The 26,843-nt window shown below is 40.6% G+C and overlaps 3 protein-coding genes across 3 annotated transcripts; all 3 read right to left on the bottom strand.

The window, feature by feature from the left end:
• Nucleotides 1-1,213: 1,213 nt before the first annotated feature.
• Nucleotides 1,214-2,200, bottom strand: LOC139021024 (olfactory receptor 1J4-like). The gene has a single exon (XM_070431170.1). It carries the CDS (start codon nt 2,198-2,200, stop codon nt 1,214-1,216), a length of 987 nt encoding a protein of 328 aa, XP_070287271.1.
• A 12,290-nt stretch (nt 2,201-14,490) lies between these two features.
• Nucleotides 14,491-15,477, bottom strand: LOC139021018 (olfactory receptor 1J4-like). Its single transcript, XM_070431159.1, has one exon. The coding sequence runs from the start codon at nt 15,475-15,477 to the stop codon at nt 14,491-14,493; it is 987 nt and encodes a 328-aa protein (XP_070287260.1).
• Nucleotides 15,478-24,894: 9,417 nt separating this feature from the next.
• Nucleotides 24,895-25,830, bottom strand: LOC139020439 (olfactory receptor 1L4). The gene has a single exon (XM_070430080.1). The coding sequence runs from the start codon at nt 25,828-25,830 to the stop codon at nt 24,895-24,897; it is 936 nt and encodes a 311-aa protein (XP_070286181.1).
• Between the last annotated feature and the right edge of the window lie 1,013 nt (nt 25,831-26,843).

Genomic DNA, 26,843 nt, shown 5'->3' with positions numbered 1-26,843 from the left:
TCCCCCTCACTGCCCCCCTGCCAGCCTAATCACCCCCAACTGCCCCCCTCTGCTAGCCTGATCGATTCTAACTGCCCCCACCCCCAGCCTCATAGCCCCTAACTGCCCCCTCCTGCTGGTCTGGTCACCCCCAACTGCTCCCCTTTCATGCTGGCCTGGTTGCCCCTCATGGCCCCTCCGCTGGCCTGGTTGCCCCATGCAGCCCACTGTTTAGTTTTTTGGTTGTCCCTCACTAACCCCCCTGCCGGCCTGATCGGAGGCAGCCATCTTGTGAGAGTGTGAGGGTTAATTTGCATATCACCTCTTTATTATATAGGATTAGATGTCAAGAGACAAAAATATCTGGAAATACAATAATTGTTGCTCTACATAAAATGAGCAATATCCAGGGTTACATTTTTAATAATGGACACCTCAGAAGTATAAGGAAAAAATAAAGTTTAAATTGATGGGAAAACTATGCCATTTAAACTCTAACCAGAAGAAAGCTGCATTTTACTACCTATTGTATACTAGTATCTATTCTCTATCTATTCTCTATTGTATACTAGTATATATTTATACCCATACGTCTGTTTGTATATCTGTATGTGTACCTATATCCATAGTGATAGATATAAAGTATACTAATATTCGAAGTAGATGAGTAGTTAAGGTAAAGCCCATTTCTAGAAACATCTCCTAATCATAAATGCAGTGGTGTGCTTTTGAATGTATGTTTAAAATGTCTGGCCCTCTTGTTTGAAAAGCCTTATTTTGTAGCATATGCCATTTTTCATAGCGTAATTTTTCTTAACATGGCTGATCGCAATCTACCAACAGGATGTCATTGAATGTCAGTTGGGAAGAGATCCTCATAATCAACTTGAAGCCATCAAAAGCCAGCATCAAAGAATCAGGTAGAAAAAAATTTCACCAGATGCAAATCATGAGGCTAAATCAGGATGTCATCAATAACATAGTATAAAAAATACATAAGCAAAAACTGACACATCTCAAGGGAGAAAAAGAAAATCCACATCTATAATTGTATAATATATTTTGCATATATCTTATGAGATGATGAACAAGCAAAAATTACTAATTGGGAATATAACATTATTAACAATCCATGTAGCAAACTTGAGCTAGTTTACATATTAACCACACTGTACAGGACAACAGAATGCATATTCTATTAAAGGTATATGGAGATGTTGACTATTCAGTAATTTTAGGAGATATATTTCCCTGTGCTCCTGACTGCAACCAGAGGATTTAGTGAATGCCACTTTAAGAACTTAATCCTCTTGACACACATCTCTAAGGCCTGTTTTATATCTCTGTTCCTCAGGCTGTAGATGAAGGGGTTCAGCATGGGGGTAACTACCATGTACATGACTGAAGCAATTATGTCTTTGGAACCCCATGATGAGGAGAAAAAGTAAACACCTGTAGCTGTCCCGTAGTATAAAGACACCACAGAGAGATGGGAGCCACAGGTAGAAAAGGCTTTATAGAGTCTCTTAGTGGAGGGGACCCTGAGGATGATGGTCCCTATACGGATATAGGAGCCCAAAATAACACCAATACACAAAAAGGAAATCATTCCCCCAACAGTGTATATGACCAGCTCATTGAGGAAGGTGTCTGAACAGCTCAGCTTCAGGAGTGCAGCGAGGTCACAGAAGTAGTGGATGATGACATTGTCAGCACAGAAAGACAATCGGACCAAGAGGAGGGTGTGCAGAAGGGCATATCCACAGGATATAACCCAGGAGCCAGCCACCTGCAGCACACACAGCCCCTCCCTCATGATGGTGGTGTAGTGCAGAGGGTGACAGATGGCTACATACCTGTCATATGCCATCACAGCCAGAAGAAAATTGTCAAGACCAGCAAAAAGTATGAAAAAATACATCTGAGAAATACATCCCATACGGTAGATGGATTGTTGCCGAGTCCTCATGTTCCTGAGCATCTTAGGGACAGTGACAGAGGAGAGAGAAAGGTCAGAGAAGGCCAAGTGGCTGAGGAAGAAGTACATGGGCGTGTGCAGGCGAGAGTCCAGCCTGATGAGCAGGGTGATGAGCAGGTTGCCCAGCACCGTGGTCAGGTACATGCCCAGGAACAGGGTGAAGAACACGCCCTGCTGCCCTGGTGGGATGGGGAGCCCCAGGAGGAGGAAGTGGGACACGCTGCTCTGGTTCTCAGGCCTCATGCTGCTCTTCTGTCTGCTGGAGATGAAGAAGGCTTGGGAGTCTCAGGAACCTAGAAAGGATGAACGGGACATCTAATCTCATACTGTCATTATTGGGAAAACCATTCATTTTTTAATACTTTCATATTAATTTCTCACATCTGTGGAAGTATGCCTCTTCCCTCTCTCCCAGTCTGGCTCCAGGAAAACATTGAACCTCCAAAGTAGTCACAAGACCTCATCACATAGAAGTAAGGAGGGGTTCGCTGTTTGTTCAATTATTACTTTTAACATCACGTCTGTGTCGGAACCTCTACTAAGGACTGCAGTGTAGCAGTGAGCAAGAAAAGCAAGGTGCCCACCTCTATGAGTTTACATCTTGGTGAACATGGAGGGAACATTTCTACACCAGGCCAGAGCCAAACCATAATAATTCACTGTGGCAGGAATGGAAGGTGAGCCCCTGAAAAATGGTGTCAGTTGTTTCTGCCTGAAAGTAACGTGAGACTCCAATACTGAGTGGGCGTTGTTGGAGCATTGTCAGACCTCCTGTGAACCTGCCGGCTCCCATTGACCCTCAGCTGTAAACTCAGGGACACTCTGGAAATGGGTGGCCATTGAAACCCACTTGAGGCCAGAATATCTCCAAAACCAGAATAGTCCACAAAGTATCTTTCTTAATAATGCTGAACATTTAGATGAACATTTTGGTACCAGGCTAAGGACTTTACCTACATTTCCTAATTAAATCCACACATCAGCCTTACATTTCCAGATTTTAAAACCTCTTCATAGCTGCTCTAAGGATTTGTATTCTTTGACCTATTTTAGTTTTAAAGAAATAGAAACATAAATGACACAAATTCTGTAGGCACACAGCAGTACAGCAGGGACAGAATGGCGAACAAATACACGTGTGTGTATATTAGTATCTATTACATATGTGATATGTAATGTTTATAACTTAATATGTATGTGTTACCATTTTTTATAAATTAAAAATCACCAAGTGTCAGCTACTCCATGGGGTTCAGTCTAATATGTCTGTGTGATCAGAAACCATGCTCTTAACTGTTACACAGGGAAACTTCCCTTTTCTTGCTTAGGAGCCAAGCACAATATATTATTTTAGAGCTGTGAGGACCCAGAGATGTCCAAATATTTTTTATTCCCTTTACTAGATAATTTTATTCCTTCATATTTATTTACTTTCCAACTGACAAAAATTCTCAAATACATTAAGATCTATTTATGCAATAACACTTTACTGAGGGCCTCTGCAAGATTCATAAAACTTGTGTCATTCTTTCCATTTTATAGACGTGAAAGTGAGACCAATGGTTTATATAAGTTCCCCAAATTCTCACCACTATTTAATGATAATTCTGCCGAATACCTTCACACATCATGATGCCTGGAGTTTATGGTTAGTTAGTTTGTTTGTTTCCCTGGGATGTTTAGTAAAAATAAAGAAAGGTTGAAAAATTCTGAGCTATTCAGTTACACTCAGGTACATAAAAATGATAGCAGATCCATTTTAAGGAACAGGGTGTTTATTAGAATTTGAGTATCTTAGGTAATGGTGCCCCAGAAGGAGGACACTTTAGGAAATACTTGAGTCATGGATACAGATCTCTCTCTCTCTCTCTCTCTCTCTCTCTCTCTCTCTCTCTCTCCCTCTCTCCCTCACACACACACACACACACACACACACACACACACTGCTGCCTTGAGAAAGTACGTCACCCCTGACCAATTTTCCATCCTAAAGGAAGAATAGCCAATATGTGGTTCATATCATAAACACTCATGCGTACATACAAGTCAGAATTAACACAAAGTTGGACATACACAATGAACAATAATACACCTTTCACCCCAAAACATACTCACAATGTACATCAACACACCTGCCTCATGATGCAGCTAGTGAACACTCACCTCACCACATAAACATAACTCAAACACTACACACACTTCACCAAAATCACACAAGACCACAAACAATTAAAAAATCTTACAGGAAACACACAACACAACACAACATATATGCACACCCAGCCACAGTCACTACAACAAACGGTATACACTCTCCTATTAATGCGAGTGTATTAATGAGCTTTCCTCCATCTGACCTTCCCCTTGCTGAGGGAGGGCAGTCAGCATGGGGCAGTTAAGTCTATTTAGTCATAGGCACAGTCATTAAACCACCACCAACACCCATGCATATGGTCACACACACATGGTCACATACACAGAAAATCCAATAACATAACTTCCAGGTCTCATACACGAGAGCGTCACCCACAGGCACAGCTCACATGTGCACAACACATTACTGAGCAGAGGTCTGAGCTCTCTCTGAGCTGACCTTGGTTCCTTATGAGGTGAGCATCTTCTTGTCCAGCAGCAGAGACCACAGTCTCACTCCCAGTGCTCAGCTGTGATGCCAGTGTTTACTATCACAGACATGAATCAGGAGTCCCTAGTCACATGCCAGGAGGCTGAGGAATTGATCTACATACACTAAAACGAGACTGAGTCAGATTCATAGCACAAACATACACAACTATCAAAAGCACATATAGAAGCACATACAATACATTCACACACACTGGGTCAAGGACACAGAGTCGCACACATGAATCCATTAGCACACAGGCAGGTCCATCGGCAAAGGCAGATTACCAGCTCCTCTCACCTGGGCTCCTCATTGGTGAGTTCAGACACCTTCTGCTGCAGATTATCACCCATCTCCTCAGGTTTTCTTCAGGAGACCTAACATCAGACACACAGAAGCAATGGCTGTGGCCTTGGCATTTCTACAGACTTTCATTTTCCTTATCCGGCTCCAGAGAAATGAGTCCACAAATGACACTTAACTGCTAATGAGAGACTGCAACCAAGTCCCCAAGCTTGTGGCTGATTTCTGACTGCCCTTTGGGAGCTGTGTGTCCAAGAGCCAGAGGGACTGGAGTCCTAGGGGACAATGTCCCTGATTCCAGTCATGCCCTGTACTGCTTTGTTCTTGGGCATTGCTCCAGCTGGGACAAAGGATTTTTCAACTTTCTATTTTGAAATGAGTTTAAAGATAAAGAAAAGTTGTAATAACGATATTAAGAATTCCTGGTCAATCTTCAGCCAATTCCCAATGGTTCACATTTTACTATGTTTCCCTTCTGTGTGTGTATATGTATATATGTATGTACTAGTATTTTTGTATGTATATTTCAGGCTTAGATTTATAGCTGATATACTAGTACATATTATCACAATGCATATGATAATGTTTCCAAAGCTACTGTTTTTATCCTTTTTAAACAAATTTTCAAAAAAATTTGTTTTGAAAGTATTACATATGTCCCCTTTCCCCCCCCCATTAACCCTTCTAGGCTGCCCCCACTCCCTACCCCAGACCTTCACCATACTATTATCTGGATCCACTGATTATGCAAACATGCATACAAGTTCTTTGGTGGATCTCTTTCCATCCACCCACCCACGCTCGCCTTCCCTCTGAGATTCGACAGAATGTTCCTTGCCTCTATGTCTCTGGATCTATTTTGTGCATCAGTTTATTTTGTTCATTAGATTCCACATTTAAGTGAGATCACGTGATACTTGTCTTTCTCTGACTGGCTTTTTGCTTAGTGAAATACTATGCAGGTCCCTTTATGCTGTCTCAGAGGGTAAAAGATCCTTCTTTTTTACAGCTGCATAGTATTCCATGGTGTAAGGTACCACAGATTTTTTATCCACTCATCTACAGGTGGGTTGTTTTCCGGTCTTAGCTATTATGAATTGCACTGCTATGATCATAGGGGTGCATATATTCTTTCTGATTGGTGTTTTGGGTTTCTTAGGATATATTCCTAGAGTGGAATTGCGGAGTCAAATGGCAGTTCCATATTTAATTTTTTGAGCAAACTCCAAACTGTTTTTCATAACGACTGCACCAATCTGCATTCCCACCAGCAGTGTATTAGGGTTCCCTGTTCTCCATATCCTTGCCAGCACTCGTCATTTGTTGATATGTTCATGGTAGCCATTCTGATAGGAGATGGATTGTTGCTGGCTCTGAATGTCCATGAGCATCTTAGGGACAGTGACAGAGGAGAGAGAAAGGTCAGAGAAGGCCAAGTAGCTGAGGAAGAAGTACATGGGCGTGTGCAGGCGAGAGTCCAGCCTGATGAGCAGGATGATGAGCAGGTTGCCCAGCACCGTGGTCAGGTACATGCCCAGGAACAGGGTGAAGAACACGCCCTGCTGCCCTGGCTGGATGGGGAGCCCCAGAGGAGGAAGTGGGACAAGCTGCTCTGGTTCTCAGGCCTCATGCTGCTCTTCTGTCTGCTGGGGATGAAGAAGGTGTGGGAAACTTAGGAACCCAGAATGGATGACCAGGACCATCACATCTCATACTGTGATTCTCTGGGAAAACCATGAATTTTAACTGCATACCTATTAATTTCTCACCCCTGTGGATTCATGCATCTTCCCTCTATTCCGGTGTGGCTCCAGGAATCATCACACCCCTAAAGCAACTAGCAAGACCTCCTTGCAAAGAAAGAAGAGGTCATTCCCCCAGTTCTATGAGTTTACATCTTAAAAAAAAATTTTTTTTATTGATTTCAGAGAGGAAGGAAGGAGAGAGAGAGAGATACCAACATCGATGATGCCAAGAGAATCATTGAAGGGCTGCCTTCTGCAAGGGGAATGTAAGACTGATGTATGGATTTAATTAGGAAATCTGGGGATTGAACCCACAACCCTGCTATGTGCCCTGACTGGGCATTGAACTGTGACTTCCTGGTTCATAGGTCAATGCTCAACCACTGAGCCACACCAGCCGGGCTGAGTATACATGTTAATGACCACAGAGAGATAATTTCTAGTTTGGCCAAATCCAAACCATAATAATTCACTGTGGCAGAAATAGAAGATGAGCCCCTGCAAACCAGTGTCAGTTGTTTCTGCCTGAAAGTAATGTGAAACCCAGTCCCATTGACCCACACCTGTAAACTCAGGGACACTCCAGTGATGGGTGCCATTTAAAGCCACGTGATGCCAACATAGCTCCAAAACCAAGATAGCCCACAAACTCTCTTTCATAATAGCGCTGAACATTTTGGTGAACGTTTGGGTGCTGGTCTAAGGACTTTACCTACATTTACTAATTAAATCTACACATCAGTCTTACATTCCCAGATTTTCAACCATCTCCACAGTTACATTAAGAAATTGTGTTCTTTCAACCTTTTTAGCTTTTAAGACATAGCACATAAATGACACAAATTCTGTAGGCACACACAGTACAGTAGGGGACAGAATGGCAAACACGTGTGTATATCTGTATCTATAATATATGTGACATGTAATGTATATAACTTGATATATATATGTGTTATAATTTTCTGTAAATTAAAAATGACCAAGTATTATCTACTTCATGGGATTCAGTCTAATGTGTGTGATCATAGCCCATGCTCTCAATCATTACACATGGAAACTTCTCTTTTGTTGTTTAGAGAAGTCAAGCACAATGTATTACTTTCGAGATATGAGGACCAAAAGTTGTCCAAAATTTTCGTAGTCCCTTTACTAGCTAATTTAATTCCTTCGTATTCTTCGTATTTATATACCTTCAACTGACAATAATTTTTATATACCTTAACTTCCATTTATTCAATGAGTATTTACTGAGAGAATTGATTATAAACAGGTGCTGGATTTTATCAAATGCTTCTTATGCATCCACTCATATGACCATGTGGTTTTTAATCCTTCATTTTGTTTATGTGGTGTATCATGTTTATTGATTTGTAGATATTGCACCAATCTTCCATCCCTGAATAAATTTCACTTGGTCATGGTATATGACATTTTTTTTATTCTTTATTTTTCAGATTATTACAGATGTTCCTCTTTTTTCCCCCCATAGCTTCCTTCCACCGGGTTCTCACCCCACTCCAGGCCTCCCCTCTGCCCCACTGACCTCGTCCATAGTTTAAGCTCTTTGTCCAATTTCTTTCCGCACCCCCACATCCCTTTCCTCCTGAGAGTTGTCTGTCTGCTCCCTTTCCATGCCCTGATCCTATTACATTCACCAGTCTGTTCGGTTCATCAGGTTTTTTATTCATTTGATTTTTAGGTTCACTTGTTGATAGATATGTATTTGTTGGCACTCTGTTCATAATTTTTTATCTTTACCTTTTCCTTCTTCTTCCTCTTCTTAGAGAATACCCTTCAGCATTTTATATAATACTGGTTGGGTGGTGATGAACTCCTTTAGCTTTTTCTTGTCTGTGAAGCTCTTTATCTGACCTTCAATTCTAAATGATAGCTTTGCTGGGTAGAGTAATCTCGGTTGTAGGTTCTTGCTATTCATCACTTTGTATATTTCTTGCCATTCCCTTTTGGCCTGCATAGTTTCTGTTGAGAAATCAGCTGACAGTCGTATGGGTACTCCCTTGTAGGTAACTGACTTTTTTTCTCTTGCTGCTTTTAAGATTCTCTCTTTGTCTTTTGCTCTTGGCATTTTAATTATGATGTGTCTTGGTGTGGTCCTGTTTGGATTCCTTTTGTTTGGGGTTCTCTGTGCTTCCTGGACTTGGAAGTCTATTTCTTTCATCAGTGAGGGGAAGTTTTCTGTCATTATTTCTTCAAATAGGTTTTCAATATCTTGCTCTTTCTCTTCTTCTGGCACCCCGATAATTTGGATGTTGGTATGCTTGAAGTTGTCCCAGAGGCTCCTTACACTATCTTCATATTTTTGGATTCTTTTTTCTTTTTGCTTTTCTGGTTGGGTGTTTTTTATTTCTTCATATTTCAAATCTTTGACTTGGTTCTTGGGATCCTCTAGTCTGCTATTGGATCTCTGTATATTATTCTTTATATCAGTCAGTCTATGCTTAATTTCTGATTGGTGTTTTTTTATATCCTTGAGGGTGTCACTAAATTTCTCCGAGGTTTCTAGAAGATTCTTTTTTTTTTTAAAAAAATATATTTTATTGATTTTCTACAGAGAGGAAGGGAGAGAGATAGAGAGTTAGAAACATCGATGAGAGAGAAACATCGATCAGCTGCCTCCTGCACATCTCCTACCGGGGATGTGACCGCAATCCAGGTACATGCCCTTGACCGGAATTGAACCCGGGACCTTTCAGTCCGCAAGCCGACGCTCTATCCACTGAGCCAAACCGGTTTTGGCTCTAGAAGATTCTTGAGTAACCTTATAACCGTGGTTTTGAACTCTTTATCCAGTATTTGGCTCTCATCCATTTCTTTCATTTGTGACTTGTCTCCACATTTTGGCTGCTTACCTGTGTTGTTTCTATGTACTGGGTAGCTGCTAAGTCTCCTTGAGTTGATAGAGTGGCTTTGTGTGGTATGTGTCTGTAGGGCTCAGTGGCTCAGCCTCCCCGGTCTCCTGAGGTGGTTACTCTTGGTGAACCTCTTTGTGGGCTGTTTGCACAGTCTTGTAGTTAACCCTTGATTGCTATTGGTATCACTGGGAGGAATTGACCTCCAGGCCAATTGGCTGTGATGACCAGCTGTGTCTGCACTGGAAAATCTGTTGCGCAGGAGACACCCTTATGGGGCAGGACTTGCTTCAGTGGGGCGTTGGTGCTCACTGAGTCTGCGCCTTGAGTGTGTCTCTTATGGATGTGAAGAGTTGTAATCCGGTATGGTCTCACTCTGACTGCTGGGTACACAGATTCTTGGATCTCCAAGGAGGTGCAATGTCAGCCACTGTCTGGGGCTGCCCAGCAGGATCTACAGAGACATCTGCAGATTCCTCCTCTTTGTATGGGGTTTGGCCCAGCTGTGAAGCAAGGCAGGCTGCTGCTGCCGGGCCTTGGGCCTTCTTTTGGAAGCTCTGAGGCTCTCTGACCCAGCTGCAGTTTGACAGGTTTTAGGCAGAGAAAGGACAGGCCATTCATATGCAAAAGCCGATGTGCACAATTTGGGTGGGGTTGTAAATTGGGTGGGGCAGGGTCTCTGGGAATCACCAGGATGGAGCAAGCAGCAATGGCCTCCCGTCAGCCCTGCACTGGAGAGGTTCCAGGGTCTCTGAGTCCTGTGCCCCCCCCAACACCTCCTGCAGGAGCAACTATTGCTGGGAGCACCTCTGTGAGAAATCCGCCCTTGCATTTTTGTCCCGATGCCAGACAGTCCAGTTTCTCACCATATGTGTCTGGGTCATTGTTCAGAGCAAGAGGGAGCTTGTATCTCCCTCCCGATTAAAAGAGCAGCACATCCAGGTGCCAGCACTGTATGCGCCTCTGCATCTCTTACCGGTCTCAGTGCGCTTTCTTCACCTCTTTAGTTGTGGAACTTCCACTCAGCCAGCTTTCCTGCAGTTCTGGGTGGTCGTTGATCTGCCTTTTAGGTGTAATTTTGATGTGGCTGTGAGAGGCAGCAAGTATAGGTGTGTACCTATGCTGCCATCTTGGTTCTCCTCAGGAAAATATTATTTAAAGTAAAAAAAAAAAATAAAAAAATTAAAAGAAAAGAAAACCTGTTATAGTGTTTAGCTAATCATATACTTTACATAGTGTTCTTCTCAGTATTTCCACTGTAATGACTATGCTGTATTCCTGACACCAATACAAAATAATATTGAAAAAAAGAAGAAAATCTGTTATTTACCAGGAAATATGTAGAAATAACTGAATTGAACAGATTTGGTATAGGGTGGTCCACACAATCATTGGCTTCAAATTCCTATGGTTCTGTATGTTGAAAAAGTGAATAAACTTGTTCCTTGGAATATGAGAGGGTAGAGATATGGCTCATCCATAAAAATATGCTGAGGTCATAAGGAATTCTCTGTAAAAATTTATTGGTGATTCTTATATGACAAAATTATTGCAAATGTGGTGGCCAAATTGTGATTCTTCTAATTCTATTATTTCTTCTATGTTTATTAGGTGTGCTAGTATTCCCCTATAAGAAGGGACTTACACTATTTCCCACATTTATTTATTTATTTATTTATTCATTTTTTCATATCATCATGGTCTCATGGATGCTTATTCTCTTGAGTTATAATCCATTACCACTATTTATTTTGTAGCTGTAGGTGTTTTTATTGGTTGCAAGGACTCCAAATGATCTCAGAGAAGCCAACTGGGAAATACTTATAACAGAAACAAAAGGAGTAAAAACTAGAAACTAAGAAACTGAAGGGAAGTTTACCCACAGGAGGTGGGTCAGGAGTGGGACACAAATAATGGGGGATAGGACAATTTAGCTGTTGATATACAGACAAATAAAAAAATAAATTGCAACCTGTTTATACATTTTAAAACCCATGAGTTTGAATTGATATCTCCAATTCTAGTTTGACACCACAGAGAGTTTTCCAGCCTCTCCTTTTCCATGTACAGAGCTCCTTTCCCTGAGAGTGAGAGTCACTATCTTTTCCTCAGTGTTTACTTATTTGCTGAATCTTTGGATACATGGTGAGTTGTTTCAGAATCTTGAACTCATACCACAGTTAATAACATACCACAGCTTAAAACTTTGTTTTGAGGATTTTTTTTTTTTTTTTTTTACTTGTGAACGTTTATAGACAAAATTCTAGGTTCAAGAACTACTTAGGTTATTTATTTTATTTTCCCTTTTAGTGTAATTATGGTGTTAATTTGAATTTAGTTATGTTCATTTGATTTGTTTTAGTCTATTTTGCTTTACTAGCCACCTTTTCTATTCATGTTTTACTTGCAAAAGGCAACATAGTCAAAACTACACAAATAATTCTACCCATTTCCCCATCGCTTCTGCCCCAACTCCTGTAGATTAAAAAAAATCCTATTAGTTTCTGATTTATTCTTCCTGTGCTTTTTTTTTGCTCAATGGGCAGACAGTTGGATATTTTATTTCCCTTCATTTTTACATGAGAAGTAGCATGCTATAAATGCTCTTTTACACATTGCTTTTTTTTCCCATTTAGCAATATATCTCACTATTTCTTTGTATTAATTCATAGATATCCTTGTTCTTATTTTTTTCACAGTTGCAAAATACTCAGTTGATATTCTGTGGAGACTACTTTAGTGGTCATAAAATGAGATCTTGCTGATGAGTGTCCTAAATGGTTCAAATGGCTAGAATGGTAAATGTTATGTTTTGTATATGAAACTACAATTAAAAATTAAAGAGAGTGTAAGAAGTGATCTCTTAAGAACACAGGGAAGAATCATAAAACAATAATGATAATGTATGGTTGAGTTAATACAGACAGTCCTTGGGTTACGTTGGACTGGACGTACGCCGTTTCAAGATTATGTAGCTATCTTCCATTTATTTATATAAAACAAGTTCTGTCATTTCAATATATGTACATATGTGCTTTATGTTTTTTATTATTTTTTTTGCTTCTTATTTTTTTACTAGAGGCCCAGTGCACAAAAATTTGTGCACTCAGGGGGGTCCCTCAGCTTGGCCTGTGCCCTCTCCCAGTCTCCCCTGGTCACAGATCTGAGGCCCGGATCTCATGGGCAGCATCTGGTACTTTCTGCGCCGCCTCCCCTGTCCCAATCTGGGGCCTGGATCCCAAGGGTGGCATCTGGCACTGCTCGCCCCACCTCCCCAGGTCACAGATCAGAGGCCCTGATCCCACGTGCAGTATGCAAATTTAACGGCCATCTTTGTTGGGTTAATTTGCATACTCTTCTGATTGGCTGACGGACGTGGTGAAGGTACTGCAAATTAGCATCTTTGTCTTTTAATAGTGTAGATGTCAATTTATTTTATTTTATTTTTTTATTGATTAAGTTATTACATATGTGTCCTTATTCCCACGTCACCCCCTATCCCCCCCACTCATGCCCTCACCACCCTGTTGTCTGTGTCCATTGGTTAGGTCTATATGCTTGCATATAAGTCCTTTGGTTGACCTCTCCCCCTTACCCCCATCCTCCCCTACCTTCCCTCAGAGGTTTGGTGGTCTGTTTTTTATTACTTATTTACCACAAGTAAAGTTCAGTAATTGTTATCTTTCTTTTAAATTTTTTTTACTTTTTCACTTCATTACTGCTGTGAATGTGCTTCATCTGAGTGATGTAGGTGCTTATATAGGTGAGTTCTCGCCGTAGGAACAGATCCCCGATGTAACCCGAGGATGTACTGTAGAGGGAAATGGATTAAAATATACATTTAATCAAAAAGGAGGAAGACAAGAGAGAATATATGTGAAACATGTATCAAATAAAAAATATAGTTACATGGAAAATATAAATTCAAATCTATTATGATTACATTAGATGTCAAGAGACAAAATTCTCCAGAAATAAAATAATTGTTACTCTACATAAAATGAGCAATATCCAGCATTACATTGTTAATAATGAACACCTCAGAGATATAAGGAAAAAGAAAAGTTTAAAGTGATGGAAAAAATATACCATTAAACTCTAACTGCAAGAGAGCTACATTTTACTCCCTATTCTATACTAGTATCTATATCTCTATCTGTATATTTATACCTATATGTCTGTTCGTATATCTGTATGTGTATCTATATCCATGGCGTCATAATCATGAAACGGCGTATGTAGAGTCCTATGAAACCCGAGGACTGTCTGTATTAACTTAATCATACATTATCATTATTGTTTTATGATTCTTCCCTGTGTTCTTAAGAGATCACTTCTTACACTCTCCTTAATTATTAATTGTAGTTTGATATACAAAACATAAAATTATAGTAAAGTACCTATACTAATATTAGAAGTAGATGAGTAGTTAAGGGAAAGCCCATTTCTAGAAACATCTCCTAATCATAAATGCAGTGGTGTGCTTTTGAATGTATTTTTGAAAAGTCTGGCCCTCTTGTTTGAAAAGCCTTATTTTGTAGCATATGCCATTTTTCATAGCGTAATTTTTCTTAACATGGCTGATTGCAGTCTACCAACATGATGTCACTGAATGTCAGTTGGGAAGAGATCCTCACAATCAACTTGAAGCCATCAAAAGCCAGCATCAAAGAATCAGGTAGAAACAAATCTCACCATTAGCAAATCATGAGGCTAAAGCAGTATGTCATCAATAACATAGGATAAAAAATACATAAGCAAAAGCTGACACATCTCACAGGAGAAAAAGAAAATCCACATCTATAATTGTACAATATATTTTGCATATATCTTATGAGATGATGAACAAGCAAAAATTACTAATTGGGAATATAACATTATTAACAATCCATGTAGCAAACTTGAGCTAGTTTACATATTAACCACACTGTACATGACAACAGAATGCATATTCTATTAAAGGTATATGGAGATGTTGACTATTCAGTAATTTTAGGAGATATATTTCCCTGTGCTCCTGACTGCAACCAGAGGATTTAGTGATTGCCACTTAAAGAACTTAATCCTCTTGACACACACTTCTAAGGCGTGTTTGATATCTCTGTTCCTCAGGCTGTAGATGAAGGGGTTCAGCATGGGGGTAACTACTGTATATATGACTGAAGCAATTATGTCTTTGGAACCCCATGATGAGGAGAAAAAGTAAACACCAGCGAGTGTCCCGTAGTATAAAGACACCACAGAGAGATGGGAGCCACAGGTAGAAAAGGCTTTATAGAGTCTCTTAGTGGAGGGGACCCTGAGGATGATGGTCCCTATACGGATATAGGAGCCCAGAATAACACCAATACACAAAAAGGATATCATTCCTCCAACAGTGTATATGACCAGCTCATTGAGGAAGGTGTCTGAACAGCTCAGCTTCAGGAGTGCAGCGAGGTCACAGAAGTAGTGGATGATGGCATTGTCAGCACAGAAAGACAATCGGACCAAGAGGAGGGTGTGCAAAAGGGCATATCCACAGGAGATAACCCAGGAGCCAGCCACCTGCAGCACACACAGCCCCTGCCTCATGATGGTGGTGTAGTGCAGAGGCTGACAGATGGCCACATACCTGTCATATGCCATCACAGCCAGAAGAAAATTGTCAAGACCAGCAAAAAGTATGAAAAAATACAACTGAGAAATACATCCCACATAGGAGATGGATTGTTGCCAAGTCTGCATGTTCATGAGCATCTTAGGGACAGTGACAGAGGAGAGAGAAAGGTCAGAGAAGGCCAAGTGGCTGAGGAAGAAGTACATGGGCGTGTGCAGGCGAGAGTCCAGCCTGATGAGCAGGATGATGAGCAGGTTGCCCAGCACCGTGGTCAGGTACATGCCCAGGAACAGGGTGAAGAACACGCCCTGCTGCCCTGGCGGGATGGGGAGCCCCAGGAGGAGGAACTGGGACACACTGCTCTGGTTCTCAGGCCTCATGCTGCTCTTCTGTCTGCTGGAGATGAAGATGGTGTGGGAAATCAGGAACCTAGAAAGGATGAACAGGACATCTCATCTCATACTGTCATTATTGGGAAAACCTTTCATTTTTAAATACTTTCCTATTAATTTCTCACACCTGTGGATATATGCCTCTTCCCTCTCTCCAAGTCTGGCTCCAGGAAAACATTCAACCTCCAAAGAAGTTACAAGACCTCATCACATAGAAGAGGGGTTCACTGTTTATTCAATTATTACTTTTAACATCACGCCTGTATGGGAACCTTTACTAAGGACTGCAGTGCAGCAGTGAGCAAGAAAAGCAAGGGGCTGACCTCTATGAGTTTACATCTTGATGAACATGGAGGGGACATTTCTACACCAGGCCAGAGCCAAACCATAATGATTCACTGTGGCAGGAATAGAAGGTGAGCCCCTGCAAAGTGGTGTCGGTTGTTTCTGCCTAAACGTCACGTGAGACTCCAGTGCTGAGTGGGCGTTGTCGGAGCATTGTCAGAACTCCTGTGAACCTGCCGGATCCCATTGAGCCTCAGCTGTAAACTCAGAGAGACTCTGGAATTGGGTGGCCATTGAAACCCACTTGAGGCCAGAATATCTCCAAAACCAGAATAGTCCACAAAGTATTTTTCATAATAATGCTGAACATTTAGATGAACATTTGGGTACCAGGATAAGGCCTTTACCTACATTTCCCAATTAAATCCACACATCAGCCTTACATTCCCAGATTTTAAAACGTCTTCACAGCTGCTGTCAGGATTTGTATTCTTTGACCTATTTTAGTTTTTATGAAATAGAAACATAAATGACACAAATTCTGTAGGTACACAGCAGTATATCATGGACAGAATGGCACACAAATACACGTGTGTATATTAGTATCTATTACATATATGATATGTACTGTTTATAACTTGATATATATATATATATATATATATATATATATATATATATATATATTACCATTTTCTATAAATTAAAAATCACCAAGTGTTAGCTACTTCATGGGATTCTGTCTAATATGTCTGTGTGATCAGAAACCATGCTCTTAACTGTTACACAGGGAAACTTCCCTTTTCTTGCTTAGGAGCAAAGCACAATATATTATTTTAGAGCTGTGAGGACCCAGAATTGTCCAAAATTTTTTTATTCCCTTTACTAGATAATTATATTCCTTCATATTTATTTACTTTCCAAGTGACAAATAATTCTCAAATACATTAAGATCTATTTATGCAATAACTCTTTACTGAGGGCCTCTGCAAGATTCACAAATCTAGTGTAATTCTTTCAATTTTATAGACTTGAAAGTGAGACCAATGTTTTATATAACTTCCCCAAGGTCTCATCACTATTTAATGGTAATTGTGCCCAATACCTTCACACAGCATGATGCCTGGAGTTTAAGGTTAGTTAGTGTGTTTGTTTCCCTGGATGTTTAGTAAAAATAAAGAAAAGGTTGGAAAATTCTGAGCAGCTCAATCACACTCATGTACATAAAAATAATAGCAAATCCATTTCAAGAACCAGGGTGTTGCTTAGAATTTGAGTATCTTAGGTAATGGTGCCCCAGAAGGAGGACACTTTAGGAAATACTTAAGTCATCGATACGGATCTCACACACACACACACACACACACACACACACACACACACACAGCTGCTTTGAGAATGTACGTCACCCCTGACCAAATTTCCATCCTAAAGGAAGAATAGCCAATATGTGGTTCATTTATTAAACACTCATATGCATACATACAAGTCAGAATTAACAGAAGTTGGATATACACACATACAGTAATACACCTCTCACCCAAACACACTCACAGTGCACATCAATACTCCTGTTTCATGATGCACCTGGTGAACACTCACCTCACCACATAGACGTAACTCAAACACTACACACACTTCACCAAAAGCACACAAGACCACAAACAATACAAAAATCTTACAAGAAACACACAACACAACAGAACACATATACACACAAAGCCACACTCACTACAACAAACAGTATACACTCTCCTGTTAATGAGAGTGTATTAATGAGCTTCCCTCTGTTTGACCATCTTCTTGCTCGGGGAGCATAGTCAGAATGGGACTGTTAAGTCTATTCAGTCACAGGCACAGTCATTAAACCACCACCAACACCCATGCATATGGTCACACACATGTGGTCACATACACACAGAAAAATTCAATAACATAACTTCCAGCTCTCATACATGAGAGCGTCACCCCCAGGCACAGCTCACATGTGCACAACACACTGCTGAGCAGAGGTCTGAGCTCTCTCTGAGCTGACCTTGATTCCTGGTGAGGTCGGCATCTTCTTGTCCAGCAGCAGAGACAACAGTGTTACTCCCGATGTTCAGCTGTGATGCCAGTGTTTACAGTCACAGACATGAATCAGGAGTCCCAACCACACACCAGGAGGCTGTTAACTTGGTCTACATACACTAAAATGAGACTGTGAGTCAGATTCATAGCACATACACACACAACTATCAAACAGCACATATACAAGCATACACAATCCATGCACACACACAGGGTCATGGACACAGAGTCTCACACATGAACCCACTAGCACACTGGCAGGTCCATTGGCAAGTGCAGATTTCCAGCTCCTCTCACCTGGGCTCATTGGTGAGTTCAGACACCTTCTGCTCCAGATTATCACTCATCTCCTCAGTTTTCTTCAGGAGACCTAACATCAGACACACAGAGAAAATATCTTGGGACTTGGCACTTCAACAGACTTTTCGTTACCTTATCCGGCTCTAGAGAAATGAGTCCACAAATGACACTTAACTGCTAATGAGAGACTGCAGCCAAGTCCCCTAGCTTGTGGCTGATTTCTGACTGCCCTTTGGGAGCTGTGTGTCCAAGAGTAAGAGGGACTGGAGTCCTAGGGGACAGTGTCCCTGATTCCAGTCATGCCCTGGACTGCTTTGCTCTTGGGCATTGCTCCACCTGGGAAAAAGATTTTTCAACTTTCTATTTGAAATGAGTTTAAAGATATAGAAAAGTTGTAATAACGATATTAAGAATTCCTGGGCAATCCTCAGCCAATTGCCCAATGGTTAGCATTTTACTATGTTTACCTTCCGTGTGTGTATCCTATATAATAAGAGAGGAATATGCTAATTAGCTGTTACTCCCTGAGGCGTATAGACCAAGCGCATCAGGACCAGATCACGGATCAGCAAGAGGGTGGGCCAGCGAGGTACAAGTGGGCTGTGGAGAACTACAGGACGGGGCAGGGCAGCAAGGAAGGGGGAGGTGGAGAGCTACAGGAGAGGTCAGGGTAATAGGAGGGGGGATGGGGGGGAGCTATAGGAGGGCAGGGCATCGGGTGGAGAGCTACAGGAGGGCTGCAGCGACCTGGTGGGCACACAGATTCCTGTGCAGGGCTTCTGGTATGTATATATTTATGTACTAGTATGTTTGTATGTATATTTCAGGCTTAGATTTATAGCTGATATACCAGCACATATTATCAGAATGCATATGATAATGTTTCCAAAGCTACTGTTTTTATCCTTTTTTAACAAATTAAAAAAAATTATTGTTGAAAGTATTACTTATGTCCCCTTTCCCCCCCATTAACCCTTGTAGCCTGCCCCCACTCCCTACCCCAGACCTTCACCATACTATTATCTGGATCCATTGATTATGCATACATGCATACAAGTTCTTTGGTTGATCTCTTCCCATCCACCCACCCACGCTCGCCTTCCCTCTGAGATTCGACAGAATGTTCCTTGCCTCTATGTCTCTGGATCTATTTTGTGCATCAGTTTATTTTGTTCATTAGATTCCACATTTAAGTGAGATCACGTGATACTTGTCTTTCTCTGACTGGCTTTTTGCTTAGTGAAATACTATGCAGGTCCCTTCATGCTGTCTCAGAGGGTAAAAGATCCTTCTTTCTTACAGTTGCATAGTATTCCATGGTGTAATGTACCACAGCTTTTTTATCCACTCATCTACAGGTGGGCTGTTTCCCGGTCTTAGCTATTATGAATTGCGCTGCTATGAACATAGGGGTGCATATATTCTTTCTGATTGGTGTTTTGAGTTTCTTAGGATATATTCCTAGAAGTGGAATCATGGGGTCAAATGGCAGTTCCATATTTAATTTTTTGAGCAAACTCCATGCTGTTTTCCATAACGATCGCACCAATCTGCATTCCCACCAGCAGTGAATTAGGGTTCCCTGTTCTCCACATCCTCGCCAGCACTTGTCATTTGTTGATATGTTGATGGTAGCCATTCTGATAGGAAATGGATTGTTGCTGAGTCTGAATGTCCATGAGCATCTTAGGGACAGTGACAGAGGAGAGAGAAAGGTCAGAGAAGGCCAAGTGGCTGAGGAAGAAGTACATGGGCGTGTGCAGGCGAGAGTCCAGCCTGATGAGCAGGATGATGAGCAGGTTGCCCAGCACCGTGGTCAGGTACATGCCCAGGAACAGGGTGAAGAACACGCCCTGCTGCCCTGGCGGGATGGGGGGTTCCCACAAGGAGGAACTGGTACATACCTCTCTGGTTCTCAGGCCTCATGCTGCTCTTCTGTCTTCTGGGGATGAAGAAGGTGTGGGAATCTTAGGAACGCAGAATGGATGGCCAGGACCATCATATCTCATACTGTCATTCTCTTGGACGACCATGAATTTTAAGTGCATACCTGTTAATTTCTCACACCTGTGGTTTCATGCATCTTCCCTCTATTCCCTTCTGCCTCCAGGAATCACCACACCCCTAAAGCAACCAGCAAGACCTCCTTGCACAGAAACAAGAGGACATTCACCCAGTTCCGTGAGTTTACATCTTTAAAAAAATTTTTTTTATTGATTCAGAGAGGAAGGAAGGAGAGAGAGAGAGATAGCAACATCGATGATGCCAAGAGAATCATTGAAGGGCTGTCTCCTGCAAGGGAATGTAAGACTGATGTATGGATTTAATTAGGAAATGTGGGGATTGAACCCACAACCCTGCTATGTGCCCTGACTGGGCATTGAACTGTGACTTCCTGGTTCATAGGTCAATGCTCAACCAGTGAGCCACACCAGCAGGGCTGAGTTTACATGTTAATGACCACAGAGAGATAATTTCTAGTTTGGCCAAGGCCAAACCATAATAATTCACTGTGGCAGAAATAGAAGATGACCTGTGTCAGTTGTTTCTGCCTGAAAGTAATGTGAAACCCAGTCCCATTGACCCACACCTGTAAACTCAGGGACATTCCAGGGATGGGTGCCATTTAAAGCCACTTGATGCCAACATAGCTCCAAAACCAAGATAGCCCACAAACTCTCTTTCATAATAGCGCTGAACATTTTGGTGAACGTTTGGGTGCTGGTCTAAGGACTTTACCTACATTTACTAATTAAATCTACACATCAGTCTTACATTCCCAGATTTTCAACTATCTCCACAGTTACATTAAGAATTTGTGTTCTTTCAACCTTTTTAGCTTTTAAGACATAGACACATAAATGACACAAATTCTGTAGGCACACACAGTATATTAGGGGACAGAATGGCACACACGTGTGTATATCTGTATCTATAATATATGTGACATGTATATAACTTTATATATATATGTGTGTGTGTGTGTGTGTGTGTGTGTTTTCTTTTTCTATAAATTAAAAATGATCAATTATTATCTACTTCATGGGATTCAGTCTAATGTGTGTGATTATAGCCCATGTTTTCAATCATTACACATGGAAACTTCTACTTTGTTGTTTGGAGAAGTCAAGCACAATGTATTATTTTAGAAATGTGAGGACCAAAAGTTGTCCAAAAGTTTCGTAGTCCCTTTACTAGCTAATTTAATTCTTTCATATTTATATACTTTCAACTGACAAAAATTTTCATATACATTAACTTGCATTTAATCAATGAGTATTTGCTGAGAGATTTGATTATAAACGGGTGCTGGATTTTATCAAATGCTTTTTCTGCATCCATTGATATGACTGTGTGGTTTTTATCCTTCATTTTTTTTATGTGTTGTATCATGTTTATTGATTTGCAGATATTGCACCAATCTTGCATCCCTGGAATAAATTTCCCTTGATCATGGTATATGATCTTTTTAATGTATTACTGGATTTGGTTGAGGATTTTGTTGAAGTTTTTTGCATTTATGTTCAACAGGGATATTGGCCTATAATTTTTTTTGTAGTGTCTTTATTTGGTTTTGCAATTAGGGTAATGCTGGCTTTATTACATGGATAGGAATTGCATTGAATCTGTAGATTTTTCATTCCATTGATTATTTAATTTGCTTCGTAGAAGCTTTTTAGCTTGATGTATTATCATTTGTCTATTTTTGCTTTTATTACCTGTGCTTTTGGTGTCATATCCAAGAAATCCTTACCAAGACCAATGTCAGTTAACTTTTCCTTTAAGTTTTCTTCTAAGAGTTTTATAGTTTCAGGTCTTACATTTTAATCTTTAATCAATTTTGAATTGATTTTTGGGAATAATGTAAGATAAGGGTCCAATTTCATTCTTTTGCATGTGGATATATCCAGTTTTCCCACCACCATTATTTTTTCTCATTGTGTATTCTTGATGCCTTTGTTGAAAAATAGCTATTCATGTATATTGGGTTTATTTCTGGACTTTCTTTTGTTCTATTGGTATCTATGCCAGTACTGTACTATTTTGATTTGGTAGATTTGAATATATTTTGAAATAATGAAATGTAAGGCCTCCAGTTTTGTTCTTTATTATTAACATTGTTTTTGCTATGTTGGGTTCTTTTTACTTCCATATGCAATTTAGGATTTCTTTATCTATTTCTGTTAAAAATGCCACTTGGAATTTATTTTGTGCCTACCAAAGACTTATTAGAATTTTCCCAAGTTAACTTCTGTACACCTAGTTTGGATAGAAAAACTTTTATTAAAGTTCGCAGATAGTACCTGTCCACATTAGTTCACCTTCTGAAGTGTAACATAATGTCTTTGGGCATTGCCTCATATTCTGATAGACACCATAGCTCTGACTGAGAAGGTTAGGACTAACCTGAGGGCCAGATTGGTAATTCTTTCACCTGACATGTTACTGCATGGTCTTATTACCTGGAATTCTCTTTAGTGTGAACTTTTTGGAATATCTGTAGGCTTACACATAAAAGATCTTGATTTCTTAGTGACTTGTGTGTTGCTGAGACAAAGAAATCAGATGCTGATGGCAGAGTGAGGATAGAAATGAAACAATATGTTTCCTGGTACCAAAGGACTTTATAAGTTACCAGAAGCTATAATTAATGAGTTTATTTATTTAATATATGCCAGGAATTCTTCATATTCTAAAGTGGTGTATTGTACTTGATTGAGCATGAGAAAACTATGGCATGTAAATAGAGGAAGTGGAAAGGGTACAGATCTTCTAGGCCAGCATCCCTAAGCCAAATGATTGGTAAGAGTTAGTGGTGACAGCCAGGTGTGCCTGTACAGATATGAAGATTATTGCAAATTAAATTTGTTGCATGAGTTGCTGGTTGCTTCATGACAATTAGAAGAGAACATAATGACAGCAATGGGGGGACCTTGATTTTGGGCCCTAGGTGTCCCTGAGTTTCATTAGGCCCCTATAAACTTCTTGTTATATTGTTAGGGCAAAAGGACTTGTATTCAACTTTAGGTCCTGCTATCCACAAGTTTATAATCCATAAAATCTGCTAGTTGTAAAAACATTTTTTTAGTTGGGTTTTGTTAATTCTCACCTGAGGATATTTTTTCCATTGATTTTTAGAGAGAGTGGAAGGGAGGAAGGGAGGGAGAGACAGGAGAGGACACACACACATGCACACACACACAGGGGGAGTGGGGGAGAAAGAAAGAGAGAGAGAGGAGAAACATTAATGAGAGAGACACATTGATTGGTTGCCTCCCACATGCACCCTGACCAGGGCCAGTATTGAACCTGCAACCCAGGTACATGCCCTTGACCAGGAATCAAACTGGTGACCCTTTGGTGTGTGTGTGTGGAGGGGGGTGCGGGGGAGGGGAGGTGACATTCTAACCGTTGAACAACACAAGCCAGGGCTGGTTGTAAAAACTTGCTGAACTAATTGAGGCAAAAGAATTCCAGGAAGGATATATATCTTACTTTACTATTGTTATTGGCAATAACATAATCAGGGAAGGATTGATTAAGCAACAAATTTATACTTTTATGTATTTGTGAGTTGTTAAGATTGTGTAATGGTCATTAATGTTGATCACTGAATACTTTGGGCTCTCCATTTTACAAATACATTGTTGGATTGTGCCTTGGGCTCCATTTTGTTGGGTGGCGTCATGAGACTGGTTGTGGACAATGAGTTGTGGTCAGAAGTGGTGTGAGTCACTTCTGAACCTAAGTATTTATTTGTCAGAACAAATCTTCAAGAGTCTTTCTCAGCCTCTGACAGTGATGATTAATGCTTATAATGATGAATGCTCCATCTAGTTTGATCCCTGAGTGTATAAAATGGGCAACACCCATATACTTTTTTTTTTTTTTTACAGTGAACTTGCAATGTGAATAAGAAATAGACCTTCGGTTTTAAGTTCCAAAGATTTTTGAGGTTGTTTGTTCCCACAACATAACCTAGCTATCCTGATTGATTTATATCACTATCCCAAGCTATAAAGGGAACTTCAGTGAAGATTCTGGCCATGTGGAGAAAAGAAGAATCACTAAGGAAGGGAAAAGGAAATGAATATTGAGAATTCACATGGTAATAATACGTTGGTGTTGGTAAGATGTACATCTGCTTTGTAAATTCTTTTATCTTTCCAGTGTTATCCTCCCTGCTCTCAAATTGAACAAGCTTCACAGGGCTCTTTACTGTATATCAAAACACATCCCATGTGCTTATTGCCTCTACCTGCTTGGATGATTCGCACTGTTTTAAATACTCTGCTCATTTCCTCGTCTAATGAACTCCCATCTGTCAAAATTCAACCCAGCCTTCAGGACAATCTTAGGTCATTCCTCAAAGAGCCTTTGCCAATTCCTGACCAACTCTATGTAATTTCTTATTCTAAAAACTAATTGAATTTTCTAATTCCTTGAGGACTAGCTGATGTCAAACTTATAGAAGACATATTTGGAGAAAGCTTTAGTCTACCATCTGGGTTGAAGAAACTGTTTTCCTGAAATTCGGCTTCCTAGCAGTACCTACTCTGGGATTAAATATTTGGTCAAGTTCATTGATAGACACCAAGTGTTCTAGCTTCCAGGCCAATGCTCTTACTGCTATTCAACACCACCTGCCATGACCTCTGTGGGTGCCATGTGAAAAATAGTTAGGAAGGAGGATAACCTATCATCTCTCAGGTCACCTCCCCATTATGACATTCCATTGTATTGCTCTTTCTATGAGTGAATTCTGTCCCTTAGTTTCCTCAAACCGTTCTTCATATCTTTGTTCCTAAGGCTGTAGATAAAAGGGTTCAGCATGGGTATCACTACTGTGTACACAACTGTGGCTACCCGGTCCTTCACCACTGAGTACATGGACAGGGGCCTAAAGTAAACATAGATGACACTCCCATAGAATAAGATTACTACAGTGAGGTGGGAGCCACAGGTAGAGAAGGCCTTCCACTTCCCAGATGTAGAGGGGATTCTGAGTACAGTGATGATGATTTGCAGGTAGGAAAAGAGAATGCACAAGAAGGGGGTCACAATGACTGCCAGTGTCTCGGTCATGACAACAATCTGGCTGGAGGAAGTGTCAGAACAGGATAGCTTCAGCACAGGCTGGGTATCACAAAAAAAGTGCTTAATGACGCGAGAGGCACAGAAAGACAGGCGGGACATGAGTAGCACACGGAACAGGGAATGCACATGGGAGATGGTGCAAGAAGCCAGCAGCATGAGGACGCAGCGCCGTAGGTTCATAACCACATCATAATGGAAGGGGTTGCAGATGGCTACCAGCCGGTCTATGGCCATAGAGGCCAGCAGGTAGCTGTCAGTGTTCGCAAATGCCATGAAAAAGTACATCTGGACCAGGCAGCCCACATAGGAGATAGACTTTGTCTCTGATAGTAAATTTACCAGCATCTTGGGCACAACAACTGTCGTGAAGCAGATATCCATAAAGGATAGATTGCTGAGAAAAAAGTACATAGGTGTATGGAGCCGGGAGTTAGAGTAGATGACGAGGATGATGAGTACATTTCCCACCACAGTGACCAGGTACATGGTGAAGAAGATGGCAAAGAGGGGTTTCTGCAGTTGAGGGTTGGAAGATAAGCCCAGCAGGATAAATCCTGAGGTGCTGCTGCTGCCGTTCTTTATCTCCATGGCTATTGCCTTCCTGGACAGGGTTGGAGAAGCAGTGGAAGAGATAGATATGAGCATCTTCCTAACCTCCAGCCTATGAAAAAAGCCCGCTGCTGTTTGTTAGGGTTTTAGAGATCATTTACTGCAAGAAACTGTAGAGAAATAGGGAGTAAAAATCTCACAAGGGAAACGTTTGAAAATTTCAAGTTGCTTCCTAGATGAGAAACTAAACATTTCTCACATGCTCATAGGACCTCCTATGTAGCCTAATTTGTCTGAGTTTCCCCTCAGTTCTCTTTTTAAAGATTCTTATTAGGTTGTTTTCTGACCAACTTACTAGCCACTTTTTTTTAATCCCATGGGAAGAAGCTGCTGGGTCCCACCTTTAATTATGATGCTTTCAAAGAAGGGGTTAATGAGGTCCTCTCATTAGGATCCTCTACTGATAGTTCTAGAGGTCGTGGTAGTTGGGATCGGACAAAAGTGAGCATCAGATTTCATCAGTGCTCCTTGGTATCCACAGAAATCAGATGAGAATATTTAAATCTTAAGAGAAAAATCTTCTTAATATATATTTAAATATTTCTGTTTGGCTAATATAATCTGGCCACTTAAATTATACGTTTTTGTTCAAGGATGCCACTCAAAATAGAAATGTTACCAGGAATAGCCTATGTTATGGAGATTAATTATTAAAATATATTAATTTTTCTGAATAAAAACTATGAAGTCCTTATTCTAAACATTCAAAATACCAGAATATAAAACTGTGCATATAAAAGTCTGATTCCCATCAATATCATGGAAAGGACAAGTCAGTATGGCCTCTGTTACCATTATTGAACTGCATTGCTCAGATGGTAGTCTAAGCCAATTAAAAGGCAAAATTAAAGAAATAAGAGGCGTAAACATGCGATTAGGTAAAATTGTCATTATTTTTAAGTGACTTGTATATCTGGAAAAGTGCTAATACATAGCTGAAGACTTTAATCATATGAAGATTTCACCAAAGTGGCCAGATACAAGATAAATAC

Source organism: Myotis yumanensis, unplaced genomic scaffold (assembly GCF_028538775.1).
Source record: "Myotis yumanensis isolate MYYU_CA2020_CCGP unplaced genomic scaffold, mMyoYum1.0.hap1 SCAF_12, whole genome shotgun sequence".
Lineage (NCBI taxonomy): Eukaryota > Metazoa > Chordata > Mammalia > Chiroptera > Vespertilionidae > Myotis > Myotis yumanensis.
Note: the sequence above shows the minus strand (reverse complement) of the source record. Positions and strands in the feature narration are given on the sequence as shown.

Excerpts from the sequence above, each read along its gene's own strand:
- LOC139021024 (XM_070431170.1), bottom strand. The coding sequence starts at position 2,200 with ATGAGGCCTGAGAACCAGAGCAGCGTGTCCCACTTCCTCCTCCTGGGG.
- LOC139020439 (XM_070430080.1), bottom strand. The coding sequence starts at position 25,830 with ATGGAGATAAAGAACGGCAGCAGCAGCACCTCAGGATTTATCCTGCTG.
- LOC139021018 (XM_070431159.1), bottom strand. The coding sequence starts at position 15,477 with ATGAGGCCTGAGAACCAGAGCAGTGTGTCCCAGTTCCTCCTCCTGGGG.